Source organism: Vanessa cardui, chromosome 4 (assembly GCF_905220365.1).
Source record: "Vanessa cardui chromosome 4, ilVanCard2.1, whole genome shotgun sequence".
Classification (NCBI taxonomy): domain Eukaryota; kingdom Metazoa; phylum Arthropoda; class Insecta; order Lepidoptera; family Nymphalidae; genus Vanessa; species Vanessa cardui.
Window position 1 is genome coordinate 2,562,106 of NC_061126.1, and position 24,316 is coordinate 2,586,421.

Genomic DNA, 24,316 nt, shown 5'->3' on the forward strand with positions numbered 1-24,316 from the left:
GCAGTGCCTACATTCTCACATGTTAGACATCATAGAAGAATGTTTATTACGGGACCGTTCACATATGTATGAATTGTATTTAAATGTTTAATAGTCAATGCACAAGTACGTGACTCACCTGGTGATATACCCAGTACGGTACAAGTATTGTCTACATCTCGCTTAGACTGTTCAATAGCCATTGTGAGCACGCGGTCTATGTCGGGCGCCACTAGAGCTTCGTCTCCGGCACCGCCACTACTTTCTTCCATTTTGACACTTCCTAATTCTAAGGGAATCGGTCTTAGGTTAAGCCGCTTCTGGAATGACGTATCTTCAAGCGCTGATCGGAGGAGAATGTGATCTCTTGGCTCTTCGACTTCTATTTTGGGTGTTATATAACTTTGTTGTACACTCTCTTGTAATATTTGATTCTCTTTCAGAAGCTCCTCGATATCTATGTATTCTTCGTGTTGGGGTACAGGCGATGAGTATTGATTATGGCTACCGTACGATACACAAGAACCTGACGGTGATAATGGGTAGGGTGAAGCAAAGCCAGGAACTGATAATCTGTTTGGTTCCTCTTTGATAAATATCGGGGAGTACTGTAATGAGTTGTAAGGGGAAGGAGGTTGAAGAGCCACAGTTGGTATTGATCCCTCGTCTGATGAGGGAGACGGAGTTGGATAACCTTCGAAATCGTACAGGCGTTCAAGGTAATTGTTATCTTCTGGGTATGGTGGAGGTGGCTTGATATGTGTCGGAGGAGAGTGCAACATGGGTTCTGGTGGAGATTCGGCGCCGAGAAGGCGCAAAAGATGATGAATGTCAGCGGGTGAAGTTGGTACCGCTCTCTCACCCTGGGACGCCGATGGGGGGCTGCACCCAGACCGGGGCACCGTCTGTGGCATCTGTGGACAAAGAACAAAAATGTTAGATGTAAATTAATATTACAAACACTCGTATGATAAAATACGAAGAAAGAATTTATTACTCGTTTAATATGTACGGAAAATCACAGCAATTCTACCTTTGAATGACTGAGGTGATTCCACTAAGCCAATCTTTGTTCTCCCTATATTTAGTATATACATCCATTATATATGAATCTTTACATTTTTCTTACATTAAAATAACACTTTATTCTAATTAATCCTTTCAATTGGATACTTATAATAATTTTCAAGGCTTAATTTTTAATGAATAAAACGATGGTCAAATATTATTATTTGAAACCGATTGAACGTTAAGATGCGATGTTAGGTCAATCGTTTGCGTCAAACTTAGACTATGACGTGAAACCAGATGTCCTAAACAAAATATCCTCTACATTTTACGCTTTGTTTATTTATCTAAACGTCAAAGTAATCTCAAATTAGAACTGACTCATTAGACGAAGCGAGATAAAAATAAACCGTCTAAATTTACTTTACGGCTGTAGTTTTTATAAAATATAATTATGACGTTAATTTTTTAATACCATACCATACAGCTTGTTACACACTGTAGTTAGACCTACCACATTGTTAATTTTTTTTGGACTGTTTAATATTTTATGTAAACTCTATGACCTACATATTTATGAATGACTGGTGATGTGACGAAGGCAAGAAAATAACACTCACTTTCCACAGCGACAACCCCATCGTTGTTAGAACATCGGTCAACTTGGAGACTTTAACGAATGCGTACGTAATGTTTCACTTAATCTCAATCTCCTAACTTTTTATGATTGCCTGGTACTTTAAATTAATAAAAATGTAAAGCAAAAAACAACACTCTCCACAGTGACAACCCCATTGTGATCAAGAACAGCGGCTTACTGAGAAATTTTCCTTTTCAATTCCAAAAGTGAGTGCAAGTTTAACCGGTCGGTTAAGGTAATCAAACGCAAAGTGTTTGCATGAATTATATCAGAACAATGATTTTCCCATGTGACATCTTGGATAATTGCCTCACACAACGTGAGAACGTTCATACGATAAATATACGCGTTTTATTCAAAGACAAGCTCTACAGCATCGTTCGCATTATTGACGAGAGAAACATAACAACAACAACAGCCTGTAAAATCCCGCTGCTGGGCTAAAGGCCTCCTCTCCCTTTGAGGAGAAGGTTTGGAACATATTCCACCACGCTGTTCCAATGCGGGTTGGTGGAATACACATGTGGCAGAATTTCTATGAAATTTGTCACATGCAGGTTTCCTCACATGTTTTCCTTCACCGCAGAGCACGAGATGAATTATAAAGACAAATTAAGCACATGAAACAGCGGTGCTTGCCAGGGTTTGAACCCGCAATCATCGGTTAAGATGCACGTGTTCTAACCACTGGGCCATCTCGAAGAGATACACATTGATTAACAATTTAAGATAAAATGTCTTCTACATTTACGTCATATTCAACCCCTATTAAGATTACGAGATGCATATGTAGATAGCGTATTTATAAATGGTTCATAGCGATTATTATATCAACATTTATAATGTTTTGATTATCTTCTGACAGTTTTATTGTTAATTTATCTTAAATGATGCGATATCACATAGTCGTCTTCAAGAAAATATAGAAGGAGGATAAGATTAATAATTTATTTCGTTTCTGTTTAAATTATTTTTTTACTTAAAAGTATTGTTCATTAGATTGTTTTTTTCATTCTCCAGAATTCTATTATTCTAACTGGCCAGTTAGGATTGTATTACACAATTATATATCTAATATAAATAGATAAAAAAACAACCTCATTTATAAATTACACATTGGAAAAATATTTTATAGGCTTAAATTATTTTAAGGTCAGATGCCTGACAAGATATTTTAATGTCATTATTTGGAGCAGTGTATAAAACACGTGTCACATAAATGACTTATTAAAATTCACGATCTATTATTGTATGAAGAATCTCATCGATTTCGTATTAGCATTTAAAAATATTGACATAAAAAACTAATTTTAATCTGGTAATTTTAAAATGGAAACAGTTAAAGCTATTAATATGAATCAAGAAATCTACGAATATAATTAGGTAAACAATTTTGAAGATATACACTGAACTAATTTTAAGTTAAATATTCTTATAGGGAATGGAAATTGTGATTTAAGCAGAAATTGCTGCTGACATTCTTGTCACCATTCCACTCGATCTTAAATGGTCTACATGAATTTCTGTATTGAAGGACTTACTGTAGACGTTTATATTTAACGAAAAAAAGTTATTAGTGTAGTCTAATTTACTCCTCATTATATGAGGAGAGAGATGCTTTCCACCAGTGAAAGTCTCGTCAAAATGGATCTAGCAGTTCCAGATAGTAACCACAACAAACAGACCGACAGATAAAAAATTGTAAAAAAAATTACTTTGGTATATGTACCGTGTACTTTAGCCATTTAGTAAAGAGCGGTTGTTTTAATACTACAAACCTATATCAACGAAATTTTTGTTTATTTACGTGTATGCAGAAGAACCCAAAGTACATATAGGACAGAAATTTTCGTTTTGGATACATAATTACTAAAATAAATAAAATAAAAACATCAATGACACTTAGTAGCTTATTCTGTCGTCTATCGAATATACACGTGAGTCCGATTAAATTAATAAAAAAATCTATATATGTAGCTTTGAACTCAAGTCGTTAGGCATGCGGAAGTATTAGACATAGCAACGTGTATGGAAAGAATTTCGGGTTTGCACAATCGGAATCTATGCGGAATAAATTCTTGTGCATATAATTAAAAGGCTATTGCGTTTAGATCGCGTGAATCATAAGCGAAGATCAAGGGTTCACTTAGTTGTAGGGCTATGTGCAAGCCCATCTAAGCCATCTTCAACTCTACATAAGCAAACATAACCTCTTAGTTCCCAAAGCAGAGGCGATACAAGTTATGGTAAATGTTTCTTCTCAGATGTGGCCACATTGACGATGTAAAAGAGTCCATTCGTATAGCTTGATGCGATAACAACGACAAATCTTCGCATTAAAAGTAGGCCAGTTAAGCCCTTTTTTGGTACATCCACAGACTCAGTATAAAAAATTAACTTTATAACAATTTCCATGTTGTATCGCCATCGTTAAGCCTGACTCTATTCATGCATCATCGTCAAATTTCAATGTAAAGTTTCTGAACTTCCGTTGAAATTAGACTGCCGCTCTGACGTAATGTCTATTGTGCTTGATTTTAGAGCAGACCAGGCATGCGCGTGATCAGACAGATCTCAGCCTTCTGTAACGATTTAGACAAGACCTTGGGTTTTTCACGAATGAGCTGTATTTAGACATTGTCGAAATATGTAACACGTGTAAATAATTAGAAGTCATTTCTGACGTATTATATTGTCTTTTATTTGTTTCACAAATCTTACATAATTATTTTCGAAATTCGTGTATTGAATGACAAATATTAAATTTAATGTTAGTATCAGAAAGCGTAAGCGCTTGATACGAAATCACATGTGATATACTTTTGCATAATACAACAATAGACACACCAGTCTCGTTACGAGATGTCTCAGACAGATTAACTTAAATTGCCCATTAGTTTTGGCAGAACAGCACCGATTTACAACCTTTATAGAACATCGTTCAAACAAATTAGAACTCTATGTCAATAGAATAAGATTTACAATGCACTGCATCGTATATAGTATTCGTAGCGTTTCAGTCTGAACTATGCTCTTTACTCCGTTTTATGGCACTCAAACAAAGTTTGCAAAGCATTTAGAACATGTTTCGGCCACTATAAATATAAGATGTTAAAAAGTACAAAAAACAAATTGCCGGGAATCCCACTAAGTTTGAGAATAATAAATTATAAAAATAACGACATTAACACATTTTATTAATGTTAACTTAAGTCTAACTTTCAATCATTTTAACACTGAAAAACTAATAAATGTATTAACCTCAAAACATTTTAAATTATAGAATACAATTTAGCACACGATTTATCATTAGCAGAAGCATAAAACATAGGAAATAAATAGTCGAACATCAGACACCGATTTGAATATCGATATATTTTGATTGAATCGATATATCATTAATTTCTCGATGTTTTTGCTGGAAGAAAGTATCTTATCAATCGTAATCAAATAACTCACATTAGGGTTCGCTCTTCAACGAAGGAAACAGTTCAATATCACTGATATTATTAAACAAAAATCCCCACTCACTCGAAATGTCAGTCGTGTCAGTGTTGAGCCTCTGTTGTCGCGTCCATGTTGGATTTTGAGGTTAGGCTACACCGGCGACTGACTCGGCTGTTACTTAAGTTGAGGTTACGTAGTTTTTTTGGCCCATGACCGCGTGTGTACGGCGAGTAGATCACACAGCCACTGAGCTCTGCGCCCGCGCACACTGCCTTTGAATCAATGAAGGCCTGCGTCACGCCGGGAAATACGCTTCTAAACTAATATCGAACTTTAATAGTGTAATCTGAACAATACTACACCGTATACGTCATTACTCGTTTAATTATCGATGACGTTCATTTAGATAGAAATAAAAATATAACTTGTGCCTTTCCATTCAAAACTATTCAATGAGAGTTATATAATTTTCGTCACTAATGCCTAGACTGTTATTGTTTGTTTTTATAAATTTCGTATAACAAACTATACATATAAATGGTAACGGGAAATAATTATAATTATTCAACAAATTTCCTGTTTATAAACTAAATCAAATCTTTGTTTATGTGATTGGTAGGAAAATTGTAAACTTAAAAAATTATTTATAAAAAAAAGTTAATCTAAAAAATTAAAAATGTGTTCAATAAATAATATACTAAAGTACAGTAAAGTAACAGCCTGTAAATTTCCCACTGCTGGAATAAGGCCTCCTTTCCCTTAATGGGATAGGGCTTGGAACATATTCAATATTTTGGAACATATACAATATACTAATTAATATTAAATATTTATTTTAATTTTTAATTTTAATTCATACGTGTAATTAAACGTTATATATATTTTTTATATTAAAGTATCTATCTAACTAGATGAAAAATATTCGTATTTTTTATCGATGCAATCTACTAATCAAACCAAAGCCTTACGTAGTGATCGACTTACAAATGTCAATCCAAAAGCCTATTCGAATACCATACTGTTTGATTTGAATCACCGTTTATTAAGCAAATGAAGTTATTTACCATATAATCTAAACGTTTATACAGATGATCGTTCCTATATTATTTACTTAATTCAAAAATAATGGTTCAATTTTTTTAATTTATTCGATCAATTTAACATGAAGTTAGAAAATATATGTGTAAATAAAGGAACTGTTTCCTACGTGTATAATATATTTGTGACAATTATAATCGTGTGTAAAAATAATAATCGTGACTACAGCTCAACGCATTCATAAAGAACTGTATTTATCGATTTTCCGATTTGAGATTAACTTAAACAAACAGTTTATGTAAATATAAAGCACAGTTTTAATTGAATAATTTTATATCGAATGATACAACGTGATTATTGAATATATTAATGTATCTAGTCACGTGATAATATCATTAAAATTCCATTAATTACTTATAAATTCAAACTGGTTATTCCAAAACGCCTATATTGTGTTATTAATATAACTGAGCAAGACTTGAAATTCCCATAAAGGATCCTAGAATGGCAATAACTAGGAACCATTATACAATTTCTAAGTATCAACACTAATCTGAATGTCCATACACTTCATAATATAATCATATAAGAACTTTTATAGAACCGTATTTGTTGACACATTTAATAAAAAATGAAGAATGAGAATAGATGGTTGTCTGGGTTGGTAGTCATCATAATCTATTCTACTCCAATCCGAGAATCTCAACACCTCAGTATCCAAGGTTGGTGGTGTATTGGCATTGTAAGGTATTAGCAGTGGTAGCTACTTGCACTACTTAATGAAATATAGATAGATAAAGAAGATATAGATTTAAATTAAAAGCAATATATAGTCTACTAATTCAGAATGAATTTGAAGACAAATATCTTATTTAACCTTTTTACTAGTTTTCTCTTTGACGTTGCATCTTAATATTATATAGAGCTGTATAAAAATAAATATAAAACTTCATAAAAAATATACTACATTAGCGTAATGCTATGTATGCTAGCTACATATCAATTGGATAATGATTTTGTTCAATAAATATTTACATAAATAAATTTACCATCATAATATTTTTCTTCTAGGGAGTCTTTAATATATTTATTAATTGTTTTAAATAAAATAAAAACTGATATAAATAGTAAATGCATAAAGATTTTGATTGCGTGTAATATTACTGAACATATATATACGTCAGATTTAAAAACAACGTTGGTACATTTTTTCTACAGTTGTTTGTTTTCACTTTATATTAGCATGGCATTAGTAACCATTTTTATAGTTAAAGTATATGATAAAATATTATAAAATCACTTAAGTCAACGCTATTTAATAAATAAGACAATGATGACATAATACTATATCTGCCGTCTATATGTATTCTACTAATATATAATCTATATTATATAACTGGATAGTACCAAATTCCTACTTAATATTGCCGTTCAAAAAGTAGGATTTTAATAAACATATTGAAGATACCAAACTGAGAAAATTACTTCAAAATCAGAACCTTATTCATTTGATAGTGAAAGATAAACCAACGTTAAAATATAAAAACCAATTACACTGTCATTGGTCAAGAAACGATGACGTCACGAGCGTTCATTTCATTCATAGTCTAATTATAAAACTGCCCAACACATAGAAACATCTAATTACACACACAAGCACAGCTTTTATGTGACGTGAAACACGTGGGAAAAACTTTAGTTCGTGATATAATTGTTTACGTACACGACAACATGCTAAAAGAACTCAAAACCAATTGTACTCAATGTAAAATGTGCTCTATTCCAATGATAGGAAAGCTAAATTTGATCGACGCGTTTTATGTAATATATCATGAATATCATCCGTTCATCTTCATTGATATTCCGAGAATTATATGTGTACGTAATGTTTAGCATCGAGTAAAATCATCTCTTTTATTAAAATCATAGGAAAAAGGGTATGTTTTCACGCGTCACGTGCCTTTACAATTTGAACACGCATAAAAAAGACATCGACGAGCTTGTAGCAAAAAGTGAAACAAAAATAAATGTTGGAAATGTAAATATAATTAATTATAAAAACATTATGTTTTTGGAATTAACATTAGTATAAAATAATAGAATTAATTCGGTGGTGAAAAAAGCTCCAAGTCTTTCAATGCCAGAGGAAATGTCATATGCGACAAAACGTATTGTACCACGTGATTTGATATTCTGGACTTGTATCAAATTGATTAGATATATGGATATATTTATAAAATATATTATTTTAATATATATAGAAAAAAAAACGATAAGTTAGTTTACACATGCCAGGTCAATAGAGGTCAAAGATATTATTTCAACAAGCTGACAATGTATATATATTTTAAGTAAAACAATTTATAAAATTATATCATGTTTAAAACAATATTTAACCTTAAAATAATAATGTTAATCGACCTTAAACCCAATACAATATCAATTGAATCCAGAAATTTCCAGTAATTACTTTGCCAAAAGACCACGTGCTATTGTTATAGGGTAGGTTGATATACAATACATGTACATTTTCAGTAAATATTTTGAAAATCGAGTATTCTTCCAAAATTGTTACGTCACATAAAACTATAGTTATGTATATAAAGAAAGTAGCCACATTAGTTATAATACTTTGTAATTTTAGTAAGTCAATAATATTTATCGCGAGTCAATGCTATGCCATGTAACTTTTTGTGTTTGATAGATACAACCTAATAGATATTCACATATAACAGTTGCGTCAAGGAACAATAAAGGATAATCTTTGTATTTATTACCTAAAAATAAATAATATTCCTAAAAACAGATTGCTTGCTGCATATTTGTTACAAAGTAATAAAAAAATATTTCATAACAAAGTAAATAATACATAAAATCTTGTCACGCACATTCCTTCACATGCAAAGATACTTATTATTGGATATTAAATTATCATTCAATGTTCCTATTCAACGAAGGGTCGAGAAAGGTTTGCTGAATCAAAAAGCAGCGCAGGCGCACGTTTACAGAATCGTCAATAGATAAACATAATGCGTTATGTAATCGGAAATGCCATCTGACTAGCGTGTGTTATTCTATTGAACTCATTGGTCTGGTAGCTAGTTTTAATAAAGCTACAGATCCAAAGGTACTGGATACAAATATTCAAGGTGGTGAAAATAACTTCAGTAGAACGATTAATTTATTAATCTGAATACTATACTTGTTTGAATTAGGAGGCCCTAACTTATTGTAAGTACAACGGATCACAATGCCATACTAAGGTCAGGAGTTATTTTTAGTACTACACCTATTTGTATAAGCAAAACATAGCGACACGCCCACCTTGCATCATAATGACATAAGTACAAAAAATTACATAAAAAGCCTTTAAGTTATTCATTTATATTTGTATTAAGTAACTTTGCTATAATAATTACATTACATACATGCGTACTGACCAATTGGCTACTTGATGGTCATCATTCTAAGAACTGTTAGACATCCCTTAAATCACCAATTAATTAAAAGGGTACATCTATAAAATTTAAATGTAAATAGATCTACATTATTGTGTGTCGACAAATGTTAACTATACATAAGTCCACAGTTTAACATGCCATAATTAAATAGCACGTATGTTTCTTTTTAAAATAACTATATATTTGCTATTTATAACATTATAGCAGATTCTGTTGTACGCAATTTCTAAAAGTATGTATTAAGTAATATTCGTATTTATTTCCCATAGACCTGGTTGAAAATCAAAATAAAAATTAAATCGTCATTGTTGAACGACTGTAACACTAACAACATTTTCAAAAGTAGGTTCTACTGAGAATCAGCAAACGGTACCATAATCCCGTGAAACCTATTAAGTTAGGTACATTGTACAACAGAAACTGCATAATATTTATTTGGTAAATAATTAAAAATGAAACAAAAATAGGTACCTGATGAAAATCTTTTGCACATATTTTGTATCTCCAGTATAACATCATACTACCTCATCGGTAAAGAAACTAAACAATTTTAAAGTTAACATAAATTGAATCCGATTATATTACATTAACAACACATTCGACAACATGCAACTAAAAATTTCGGTGTGTCACTTACATTTTTTTTTCGTATTCACTATCAGAATTTATTCTAGAGTTTATCTGAGAGTTATCTCGGGAACAAAGTGCAGAGTTACTCGATAAGATAGCTTGACACCGCGCGTCACAGAAGACAATGTTATTAGTTTGACGTCAGCTAATCGTCGTGGATTAATATTTTTGGTATTGTATTGTCAAAAACATGTGTGTCAAAATGTTAACCATTTAGTTAGACCTTTCTCTATTTATAGATTGGTTAAATGGATAGTTTTAGTGTCTACAGATCCCAAATTCTTAAGTTTTGCTTTCAATTCCTGTGATATCCCTGTGTTTGGTAGCTGGCTGTTCAGAATGTAAATTGCATTCGTGCTCGTACATGTAGTTTAGGCTTCCTGGAGAATGGTCTTCGGGGCCGTTATTGATCTATGGAACATTATAATATATTATATTCGTTATAAAATTGCTTGAAATTACTGTTGGATCTTGAAATTTATTCAACGAATAATCCCTATTCTTTCTCTTATTTTTGTAATGCTTACTCCGAAGCCGTTTATTTAGAGCCATTGTTTTTGTAAAATTGTATTATATATGTATATTCATAATAGATTACATGATATATACCTATGTGTTAACTTATTTCTCATTTAGTCTATGTCATATCAAATATTAAGTATATTATCGATTCTTTATATAAAAGCGTAAATTACTAACGTCAATGATGTGTGCAATGTAAATACAATAAAAAAAATTATACCACTTTATGATAACACACAATTTAAATAAAAAACATTTGTAATTAATGTACCTTAGTCCGAATATTATTTTTACAGTGCTTGTTGCAATTTAAACATAGATATAAAAGTTAAAACAGCCAGCGATTAATATTTAAATATGCTGCATAATTTATTCAAATTATAATAAAATCATTTCTAATACAGGTAATATATATGTATACTATGTAACGCTTTATATAACAAGTATCATAAATATTATTATTAAAAAAACAAAATACCCGACTGCACACTAAAAAAAGAGTAAAAGAAACACGAAAGAAAAAGAACGAGTTATTTATACTTTATAAGTTTCGCGTCAGACGACGAAGTATCGAAAAAATCGCTATTTAGAGACGACCGTCAACGACGTGTGCCCTTATGCGTGTGCCCGCATTCGGGCTGTATACTCGAGCATATCAATTAGTTGACGCAGAATTAACATGTTCCCGTGGGAATTTTGAGAAAAAACGTATCCTATATTAATTACTCCCGTGATTGAAATGAATCTAATGATACCGCATACATATTTTTTAAAGGGAAATTTAGAAAAAATATTATTATGTCTTTATCCCGTGGGACTTTTAGGATAAAATGTATCCTATGACACTCCCGTAATCAAGACAAATCTAACGATACCTCATACATCAAAATCCATCAAGCCGTTTAGGCTACAGGAGGTCACAAAGGAAAAGACATACATACATACTTACATACACTCGAAAAACATTACCCTCCTTCTTTGGCAGTCGGGTAAAAATACAAGGACCTGACCCCGTTGAATGCAGTCTTAAGTAAACTTTGAAGAGACAGTTTTTGTCTCTTTCTCACGTGTAGCGTTAAAAGAGGACTCCAATAGTCTTGTCAAATAGAATAGTTTTAATATTATATACCGAATGATCACTAACAACCACGACAGCCTGTTAATTTCCCACAGCTGGGCTATGACGTCCTCTCCCTAAGAGGAGAAGGTTGAATGAAATCGAATAATAATATTATCACATTTTATCAATTTAGAAACAATTTCAAGTTCTAATAAATTAAATTAACAAGTTTTTTTTATCAAAAATTACAGATAAAAAATAACAATACGCTGACACGTGCCACGTATAATTTCCAACGTTGATGTTTGTTTGTCATTGTAATAAAAAGATTATTACTATTGTATAGTCGTAATGACAACGCATAAAAACTTAAAAAATGGAAACCTCTTTCAATTATATTACATATCTAATATAAAAATTAATTTCGGACTATTTGAAATAGCTTTGAGAATCGATAAAAAAAGGAAATCATATTTTATTTTTGTTTAAAGAGGCTTAAATAATCGTATTTGTTGTTAGATAAATGCGTAATCGTAATCAAACTTAGCTTAATCGGTCATTTGTTGGCACAAAGCTCGGTTCTCCGTCTGTAAGATCAAACAAAACAGGTCTTCAAGGCCCCTGGTTTTCCCGCTCACAGTGAAACAAGATGGCGTCTTATGTACGAGCATATAACGCCTTAACTAAAACCCATTGAATTTTAAACTCTATTTCTTTATTGTAGAGTCTGTAATCGTTTGTATTGATATTAGACTTCACGTATGCTATGAAAATTAAGTTTTAAAATATGCATTTTATTTTAGCCATTATTTCTGTTTCATAAAGGTGTTTTTTCTATGTATTTTTGGTGGTTTATTCGACTTAGCAACAGACATTTATAAGAAGAATTATTTTTAAAATATTTTATGGCTTGTTTCAAATTAGGTATAGTCGATCATGGCGCCGAATTTATTTGTAATTATTTTTTAATGTTTTAATGAAGCAGAAATATAGGTATGTTAAATCAAGTTTTAGAATTCTTAACCTTTTCGATTTCAATAATTAAGACTGGGATATTTGTAGTCGTATGAGCTTTTTTCTTTTAATTAATCACATATTTGATTGATGATGAAAAATACATGTAAACGCTTAAGAAAGTGATTAAAACATACATTATCTTTATTTATTATTTGAATAAAATGATAAATTATTTAATAAATATTTTAGATAAATAAAATACAATAAGTAATGACAAGTATAAAAGCAAATAGTTTCACAGTGCAGGTATATTATTATCTTTTTATAAAAATCCATTAAAGCAGGCTATTAATGAAAATTATTATATAGATATAGGAAATTATATAAGACAAAGGAACAACAGACACTATTTAATATAATTTAGTGCAGTTTCACAAGGTCGTTACATATACCTACCACGAATTAATATGACGCAAGTTCCTTTCACTCGTTCGATCAGTAACGCAACAATCTATACTCGAGAGTGTTTATATGAGAACAATGATAATTTATTATTGTATTATATTCGTGTACGATATTCAGATCAAAACTATAACCATCCCTTTCTTGCTTAGAGATTTCTAGTACAATTCAATTTAAGCAATATGTTTTCTTTCATTCTAAGTAGGCGTATATTTTTAAATCTCAAATACTTATAGGATCTTGAAGCTGAACGATAAAAACAAAAACAGAAACAATTTTTCATTGTTATTTAAACTATTACATTTGAGTAAAGTTAATGTTATAATTTTAACAAAAAAATAATATTGTCTAATCTATCATTTCGTGGAAAACAACTTAATATATAAATATAGAATAATATCTTAAAATATTAATAGATGCAGTGGCTAATCACAATTATCTAAACATAAGATAATTACGATATTCTCTACTCCTCCCATGTTCCATAGAGAGTAATCTTTAGCATTCAGTTATATGACCGGCTTTACATGCTTTGATTGAAAAACCCAATATTTCTTTTATATAAAAACATGAAAAAAATATAAATAAAAGAATATATGTTCTTGGAATGTCTAATCAGGTAAATTTCCGCTATTATTCTATTTAGCGTTTACATGACAATTGCCTTTTATGAAAAATATTTTTGTCTCAATGAAAATGTTATTGATTATTTAACTGAACGAACTGACTAAGCTACAAACTATCACTAAAATAGTAAAGTAAGTAAAGTAACAGCCTGTAAATTACCCACTGCTGGGCTAAGGCCTCCTGTTTCATTAACGAGAGGGTTTGGAACATACTCCACCACGCTGTTTCAATGCGGGTTATGGAATACACATGTGGCAGAATTTCGATGAAAGGAAATTTTAAAGCAGCATTTTTATCGTGAGGAAACCCTCACAATGTTTTCCTTCACCGCCGAGCACGAGATGAATTATAAACACAAATTAAGCACATATATATATAGTGGTGCTTGCCTGGGTTTGAACCCGCAATCATCGGTTAAGATGCACGCGTTCTAACCACTGGGCGTCTCAGCTCTTCATCACTAAAAATAATATTTTAAAATTCCTACTTTCAAAACTATCGTATTTAAGTACAATATGTATATTATTTCTAATATAATATTAAATCTTAGGTGCACATATTTTCGTTATAAGATCACGTCGCATAAGACAACATTGAAGCCGTATAACTTTAAAACGGCGCGCGAAGACTGGATGGATCTCGTGTCATGTAATTCGACGCGTAATTTTGTTTTTGTTTGTTTTGAGAATAATATTTTTCGAGGTACTTTTTTCTGTTACTCAATTTAAGTTTGTTACATGTAGATTTCTTCAAGCTGTTAAACGTAGGTGAAGCGCTTTAAAATTTAATGGTAACAGATACTACCTATTCAACAAATATTCTACCGCTAATGAGTAACATTGAGTGAGCCAGTGTAGCTACAGACATAAAGAATTTGATATCTTAGTACCCATGGCTAGTGGCGAATCATTGGCGATGTATGATGGTTGATATTTTATACAGCGCCATTGACCACTAACAGTATGGTAGGTCGCCCTTTAGTCTTAAATTAAACTAAATTACTCATCTTTCTTCATTTTGACCTCAAAAATCAAAATTCCATTCTTCACTTCAAATTACGAATTTTCCTAGAAATTGTATTGAAAATTAAACATTGAGTATTATAAATACAAATCATCTGAGTCATGTGTGGAACTCACAAAATGTGTACATTATATTCATTTCTGATTTACCTGTTAGGATCTCACAACAAAGTGAATCATACTTCAAGATGGAAAGTCTAAAAGCCTTGCAACACTGCTGAATGCCGTTAGGAAATTTAAAACTTTTTTAAACCATGACGCAATTATATATATTGTGTTAATAATGTTTTAATAATGCACTTAATAATAATGATTATTCCAAAAATAAATAGTAATCGCTATACGCATTATTATCGTGGATTAAAGATCGATATATTTTCCAAGTCTTGATTATTGATCTAAATTATGATATAAAAAGACGTATCAGAAATGAGTACGTCTGATAACATTTGAAAACTTTTTCTTATACTTGAGGAAAAAATGAAATTTCATATTTAGAACACGAAAAGAAGGAAATTGCCTCTAAAACACAAGAGAATAGACAAGAGGCTTTCTTGTCTTAGCGTATTTATATAAAATAAGGTGACATTAATGCCGATATTTAAGGAAAATTATGAAGTGTGTTTGCTAAAACGTTAATTAATTATTTCAACAAATATTGAAAGTTTTTATTGCCATTAACTTGTTACTAACAGTAACTTTATTTACGTGAATTATTTCGCAACTTTTTGAATATAATGTTTTAAACATAATTTCTTATGCTTTTTTTAAATTTTAATCGTATTCCATAAGATAAAAAGTTACAGTCCTAACTTAGGAATTATATTATACTATTTTATATTTTATTGCTTATAAGTAGTTTAATACTTTTACTCCTGCATATAAAAACTCTAGAAATTTTCGACATTGTTTGGCTTATGAGTCATGCCGCATCCATATTCTTACATTAACTTAGACTCAGATCACGTAACTTAAACCAGAAGCGGTGTCCTCGACCCGAATAGAGACAAGTGAAAATCGACTCGCGAACAATCGCCAAAATCTCTCTGGCCACTTCACTGTTATGAAATATCCGACGAAACTCATTGAATGTGTATTGTAAAACTTTTGTCACTGTGTACGAATTTGTTTTGTCTATGATCTATTAGTTAGATAATATTACTTAACAAAATAACTTGTGACTAATTAATTAATAAACAACATTGTACCATATATCCCTAATTGCTCGTCATCGTTTATTAATTAATTATTATGAAAGCAGTGTTTAAACGTGGTTTGTTTTACAGGGTAATCTAATTTAATCATTATAACGAAATTTTATTGGTGAAAAAATCTATTGACTTTTTCTCGATCCAATTTACATTTATGTAGCGATTGATGTTTAATTTTTTTTTTTTACAAAATAATATGTTTTCAGAAGTGCCTACAAGAGTCAATTTTCAAGTAAGTCTCCAGTACTTCAATAGAAGTAACACAAATAATAAAATCCACATAACACTAATTGCTTCAACACGAACGAGTGGTTCGTGTAATGTTCAACAGCATAAGAAAAGCATTTGAACTAGAACTCGGACACAGTTTTATAATCGCGGGAAAAATATTTGAAACTTTTTCATACTCATTATAAAAATAGCGCACTGTCTGCGTTTTATAATTAACAAGCGTATAAATATAATAAAACAGATCATATATCTTAAGTTATGTCTTGTATTTATAGATTTTATTTAATATAAAAACAAATGACTGTTTTAGCGTGGTTCGTGTAATGAAATGTGTCATATATAGAAGCAAATGTGTGCTAAAATACTGATAATGGGATAGGGCCTCTACATGAGAAGTAAATTAGGAGCTTTTCCAATGAGGATTGTATACAGAATATTTGTTACATATTCATATAATACTGGCTTCACCTTACGATATTTTCAAATATCGAACACGAAATGAATAATAAAAATAAAATAACGGTTAACAACAAACGCTTCCAAATTTGAAATCACAATTGGTTAAGATTCAAATATTGAACTCATTAAGCCTACTGATTATTATGATTATCCGCTGTTATTATATTTTATACAATGATTTATATATCAATAGTGGTTGTATCATTGTTATAAAATATTCATCCCAATTAAATTGACGACGAAATAGCTCTGAGGTCATTCTAAATAGTTTTACACTGAGTGTGAACTTTACACCCAATGACTAACATACATTTAGATTCATTCGCATATGTTAACTACGATCTGAGAGAAATTGTATAATTTAATTGCTATACATTGCAATGTATTAACATTGTTGTTCAATTGATTTAAAAATGTCATGTTATAAAATACTTTCATATAATGAAATTATGGACTGTATATCCTTGGTGGTAGGGCTTTGTGCAAGCCCGTCTGGGTAGGTACCACCCACTCATCAGTTATTCTACCGCCAAATAACAGTACTTAGTATTGTTGTGTTCCGGTTTGAAGGGTGAGTGAGCCAGTGTAACTACAGGCACAAGGGACATAACATCTTAGTTCCCAAGGTTGGTGGCACATTGACGATGTAAGGAATAGTTAATATTTCTTACAGCGTCATTGTCTATGGGTTATGGTGACCACTTACCATCACTTGGCCCATATGCTCGTCTGCCAACCTATACCATAAAATAAAAATAAATAAAAATATATAGTAAGTGTCTTTTGTATTTAGTCGTATAATATGTAAAATAATAAAAACATCCTCCATTCTCTTTATGTATCGCTTACTATTGGTAAATATAGAAAATAATATAATATGACATTATAAGTAGATCTTAAAAGCTTTTTATTCTTTTATTACGAGTAACTTGCAACAAAATAAATTATTATTATATAAACGACTCCAAGCGAGTCTCATATTGATTTAATCAACTATTAATGTATGACAAAGTAATATTAACAGGCTATTAATTTACATCTACAAGGCATTAAGCAACAATAAAAATTAACCTATAAAAATTTATCACCTAGACATCTGCGAAATCTTGCAAAAAACTTAAAGTAGTAATCTAAGCGGTGTTCGAAAATGAACTTTAAAACAATTCAATAGAGTTGATATTCGTTTCGTTTGCTCGTAACTGGTTTGGGTAAACAACAAAGATATGGCCTTCAGTGCATGCTTCCGAGTTCTTAAGCTAAATGATCTGCCTACAAACTCAAGACATGGAACGTATCTCTACCTTACAAAAAAATATATATTGGTTTCACCCGATACTTCGAATAAGGTTATTTACAGGATCAAGACAAATCTGTCTTGGTCTTAAGTGTATACTTCGTAAATATTTTATTACAAGCATGCTTTTTATAAACGATAATTGGGATTTAATTCGTCACGTTGGACGTTGACTTTTAAATTTAATTTATATATCATGGTGAGCATGAACTTTGCAAATTTTTTCAAGGTCTGTTTGTACTTAACGTATTTTTTAAATCAGATTACTTAAGGCTTGATTTGTCTTCGTGTGTTATTAATAATTGCTATATATATTTTTTATTGTATTAAAAAGCACGACAAGCGAATAAATTTAACCATACCTCAGTTTATATTAAGCTGTATCAAAATTCAGCTGTAATAAACCTTTTCTGACGGAATAATAACTAAAAAAGTTGGAATACTATATACATTGATGAGTTAACACGAAGCTGTCTATAAGCTATCATGTACATATGTCTTCAGATATTAAATAACTAAAAACAATTATAAAAAATTTGAATTAGTTGAAACATTAGCAGGTTTGTATTACAGTGCATTTTTTTTATTAATAAATATTTAATATACAGACACGAGAGATCAAATTAATTGATTGCGAACAGTATGATTGTTACAACAAATGTCGGAAGTTGTAATAAATGACGCACGTTAATGGGACCCTGAGATATAAAATCAACATGAATTACGATGGTAAATAAAACGTAGTAACTATACATTGTTTTTTTCGACCCTTTTAATAGGTAGACCCAAACAAATAGGACCCATGACACCTTCGCCTATATACTTTAATTTTGGGTTTTGTGCAATCCCGACTACGTTATACTTTTTTCTAATTTTCTTACCTATCTATATCTATGACTTATAAGTAATCTGCATTTTTATTATAATCTAAACATTGCAACTCAAGAAATAATTTTTAACAATGAATCAAATCAAAATAAACTTTATTCAAGTGGGCTTTTACAAGCACTTTTGAATTGAAGACAATTAAGTGAAGCTACCACCGGTTCGGAAAGTGGATTCTACCGAGAAGAACCGGCAAGAAACTCAGTAGTGTACTTTTTTAACATATAATGATTATAGTAGTTGTTATTCGTTAATTTCTAACCTTTTCGTTATTTTAATGTATATTTTTAGTACTGTCTCCTCATTAGTCATTAAAAAGGATTATTGAATATCCTATTTACTTTATTTTCTTATGGTATACACATCCATATTAATAAACTACTATTTTATTTTAAAATAGTTGTTTATTTTTCTGAAAGTAACTTTTTATGATTAATATGGCGTTACAAATATAATGAGATGCGGCAAATTTCAATCAATAACCGTTATTTCGTACAGTTTATTTTTTATAATAACTCTTTTATGGAAGATAAATATAACACTGTGACGATTTTTTTATGAAATTCAATCATTTGGAACGATTCATTCATTACAATTTATAAACAAAAAAATAAATTAATAATTATACAATACTAATAACAGTATATTATACTAACAATTATAAAACAAAATAGAATCGATATGCCTTTTATTTTTATTTCTAATAATTTTCCAAAAGTTTAAGTATCAATATTTTTTTTAGTTTTATCTTATCGAATGATAAGACCGCTCTAAATCAATTAATCGATATGCAAATGAACGGACTCAGAGGATAATTAAATTCAATTCCAATTTTAAATAGATGTACAATTTAAATTTAATAGATCATAATATATCTAAGACTTCTCTTGAGGCAATTCTACTAATTTCGAACTCTTGCGATTTAACTTCGTCGATTTAATATCTTTAGGATTGGAACCAAAAATGTGTACACATGATGTTTAAAATTGGTTTATTTTAATATTACTTTAATAACTGACTTTGAAACTTAAGGTTACAGCGTGATTATATACACCATATAACCATATGTTACCAAGTACAGTTATGTGGAAAACAATTTATATTTCATTTTTATTTCAATGGTTTATGTTCCGCCTCAATTGTGATAAAGTGACAATCTGTTAGTAGAATTGATCCATTTACTAATCTTATATGTGACTAAATTATATAGTATACTATGTTCAAGTTAAAATTCTATTGGAAGCAAAATGTATGCTGAGTAAGCTTGGTGCAATAAATACGTGTTTAAACAGTGGCACGCGTGTTAACGCTTTCACGAGTAATGGCAACTTGAAAACGTATATTAATGTGCCTTACTTTAATTGAGAGAAACAGAATAATCTGTACATAATTATAATAAATCAAAAACAAGGCCATGCCTCTACTTTATTCTATCGAGATTAAATACTATTATTCCTTTTTCAAAATATTGTACTGATTCTATTGTAATCCTTTTTTGACAGAACGGAATCAATTGCTATCTCTTTCGCTACTGTTGAGTTTAAGGGGATAGCTTTATTATTATTTTTTAAATAATATTTTAAGTGAGTAAGATAATACTCTAACGATAAGACTGTAACTGTTGATTGAGGTCGTAGATTGGAATAAAATGTAAAAAAGAAGTTATATTTCCAAATTTAAAATCTAATTACATATATACTGATTTTCATTTAAGACTTGATACCATAACTTGTCATATGTATTAATAAAAGTCATTGGTTTGTTTGTAAATATTACATTATTTTATAAAACAATCCAAGGAGTAAAGGTCAGTGAAATAATCTTAAAAGAATTTTCTTATGAGATAGCAGATTTTATTTATACATTTTAACCGTTATCTATCAAGAGGCTCAAGTAATTTTCCTTAAGATTTTTCGTTACATTCAAGTTTGACAACAACAGAGGAAAAAAATTATTAATACTGTAAAATTAAAATTATAAATATTTGGTTTATAAATTTAAATTAAATTAAATTTAAACTAGCTGTTCAGAAAGGAATCGAAACCGTTTTATATATTAAGAATGCTTAGCATATAATTAAGAATTACAATGAAATGATTTTACAAAACATAGCTATTCATTTTTAATTATATGTTGTACGTTAAACATTAAATATATTTTTAACACCTGTAAATAAATTAATTAGCTATTATTATCAAGCTACCGCATTAGTAATAAGACTGTGAAAATATAGCGAATATATTAATATCATATAGATTTTATTTCATAAGTACATAGCAAAAAATATACATAGCTTTTGAAATGTTTTAGTTAATTACTCATCGCCTCAATCAATTAATGTATCTTTCTATAGTAATGTTTAAATGTAAACCTTAAATTTCAAGCAACATATTTTGGTTATGGTTATTAATATAACTACTTCAAATTATTGTTTACACCTAAAACGCCGTTAAAGTAAAACATTTTTTATAAAATATTTATTGGTTTTTATTATATTATTTATACGAATGTCATGGGAGACTGGTTAACTACACAGGATATTATATTATAGGGTACAAGTGTGTCCAAAGACAAATTAACTCTATTCTCTAGTTTTCTTAATCCGACGGCACGGGATATCTACACGACCGGAATTCAGGCCCAGGAACATTGGCTCTACGTGCTTTCTGAGGCACGGGACAGATTCGAGGTAAAGCCCATATAGAAATAACATTATTAATATAATATTTTCTATTATCTGTATGTATTTTTATATTAAAAAGATAGAGATTTTTCTTACCGTTGAAAACGCTAATATCAAGAATTACCATTACTGTTTATTTATCGTTGTTTAAGTTACTAGCCCAATTAATTCAGAAGGTTATATGCTGTATAACAACAAACTGTAACCTTAAGATACAAAGTCCATTAATAAAATTAAATACCATGTATAATCAAAATTTAACCTGAATTCTGTATGACAACTCGGGTTATTATTAAACTATTTAATTATCATTCATTTTGAACATTAATAAGCAAAATAATATTATAATGATATGCGAAAATAATTAAAGAACTCGTATTATATGCAAATACGAATTTAGCATATTTCAACCATGGAAAAGTTTTATCGCAAATTCTCTACGATATAAATAGAAAATAACATTTATCATGTTTTTATTTTTTATTTTGTTTCTGATTGAGCAATGACCGTGATCTCTTAAATATATCTCGTAAACACGAAACATAGTTCACAGGATAAAAACAAAAAATGCTCTCATTTAGGTATCATATTTGTATAACTCTATATAATTAAATGAGAGAACTATTTATCTATATAACTATTTTATTTATTTTTACTATTAAAACCTTTTTTTCCAATTAGATACTGCTCAGTAACAAACAAAGGTCTGATTTATGTAATAGAGTGTTGAGCAATTAATTCGAGCAAAACCGTATTCTTAATTTAAAATTCCTCACGATGTTTCGCAGGCACATTACAATATATGTTAGCACAGATTAAAAATACATCAAGTTGTCGTTAAACCTTCAAAGTTATTATTCCTATCACATTTTCATGGAATATATACAATAAATACCAAGTATCATTCAATATATTTGCCTCTCGTTTACACCCTCGGCCTATAACAATGGATCTATCTCTTTCATAAATCATATTATTTGATAAGTTATCTTTTTGTTTGTTTCAATGAATTCGCTTCGACGATAATAATTAACTTACATCATCTCTTTTACGGCCTTTGTTATATATTTTAATTATTATTTGTATTACAAAATATATACAACACGCAACTTAAACATATAATAAGTACTATCTCTACTTATACAAGTAAACAAGTTCATTTAGTATCAAAATTCTCTTTGAAAAAAAAAACTGAAATTATCATGAAAAATAACAATGATTAATAGTCGAAATACGCAGTATTAATTTACTGTTTCTCAAGGATTATTTCACGATGGAAGAGCGTATACATAGAGCAGAGATGTATTCGTGACAATCCGCACGCCGGTGTCAAAATCCACATTTATTTACATCTAATAAAGCGATTACTAACAATGTCACAGCGAAGGAGATGCACAATGAATATTTACAAACCAAAAGCTCTTTAAACGGCCCATGTGTTTGTATTATGAAAAACCATTCACGTTTTATGCAAATACGAGCGAGCGAGCGAAAACTAGAAAGTTTACTCGGACATGCGCGTACACTCACACAGCCAAAGTAAACGTAACAACAACATTTTTATTATTTTATTTAAAAATAAATTAATGATTTTTAAATTTAAAATTCGAATAGAAAACTCACCGTCTCCGTCTCCTCGTTAAGATTATTCTCCCACAACATTTTCAACTCGAACAGTTCTTTCACTTCAATAATAAATGTTCAACAAAGTTAATATTAATTGTAATAAACGTTTAGTCCATTTCCGCGCGCTCTATTTGCGAGAAAAATTGCATCCCGTTTATTTATTTAATGGGAAAATTCCCGGTGTGATGTACGCGACTGCTGCCGTGGCGATATCGGCGTTGTGTGCGCGTGCGCCGGTCGACGAGCGTTAACGAGAGGCAGCGATGATGCACGAACTCACCCGACCGAACCGACCTACATTGTTCTACTTCGAAACGTTCCAAGTGGTCGAGCGTCGATTTTTTCTTCATTTTCCGATGAAATGCTGCCTATCTGTATAACTAGACAGTATAAAAACCGACTCGTTTTCCTATATATCTTTTTGTCTCGTTCACGTAGCGCTGAATAAATTTTCACTTTTATATTCCACATATGAGTTTGTAGACTATATACACATTACACACAAGATCACAAATTTAGAAATCATTCAAGACAAATGATATATATTAATCTATCTATAATAACGTGTTACTTAGCGTTACAAAAATGTTTTAATTGGGTAATTCTTTTTCTTTCCGCCAGTAAAGTAATACCCTGATACTAGACACAGATGAGATAGTAACTAAGAAAGATACATAGACGATACGATACAAGACGTTGAGTTAATATGGACTTAATTATAATCAAGGTTTCTTTATGCTAATAATTTCTTTTTTTAAATAAATCCAAAAAAATCTTCCTTTTTTGTCCCTTAGTCCCATACGTAGTCTACTTATAAGCAAATAAAACATTCGTAGTTAACTCTATTCTTTTATTTTATGCATAAGGGGCAAACGAACAGTAGACTCACCTGATGGAAAGTGATTACCACCACCCATGGACATCTGCAGCACCGGGGGGCTTGCAGGTGCGTTGCCGGCCTTTTAACTAAATCCAAATTATGACTTAACAAATTAATTAACCTGAGCAAAAGTCGTTTCAAGAATATAAGAAAGAACAACTAAAACGAATGAAAGGAACTTGAGGTTTTCTTCC

At 30.3% G+C, this 24,316-nt stretch overlaps 1 protein-coding gene across 5 annotated transcripts in view; it reads right to left on the reverse strand.

The window, feature by feature from the left end:
- LOC124544000 (DNA-binding protein D-ETS-4) overlaps nucleotides 1–23,510 on the reverse strand; it is a 36,518-nt gene extending 13,008 nt beyond the window's left edge. Inside the window, exons 1-2 of one of the 5 annotated variants that reach the window (XM_047122344.1) lie at nucleotides 23,240–23,510; nucleotides 119–893 (exon numbers count right to left, since the gene is read on the reverse strand). In XM_047122344.1, the coding sequence (XP_046978300.1) occupies nucleotides 119–893; nucleotides 23,240–23,278 (814 nt within the window). In that variant the 5' untranslated portion in view covers nucleotides 23,279–23,510. Of the gene's footprint in view, nucleotides 1–118; nucleotides 894–5,086; nucleotides 5,327–10,044; nucleotides 10,143–23,239 lie in introns of those variants that run through there. The other 4 variants (XM_047122343.1, XM_047122345.1, XM_047122346.1 and 1 more) reach the window with 4 other exon arrangements.
- Nucleotides 23,511–24,316: the final 806 nt, after the last annotated feature.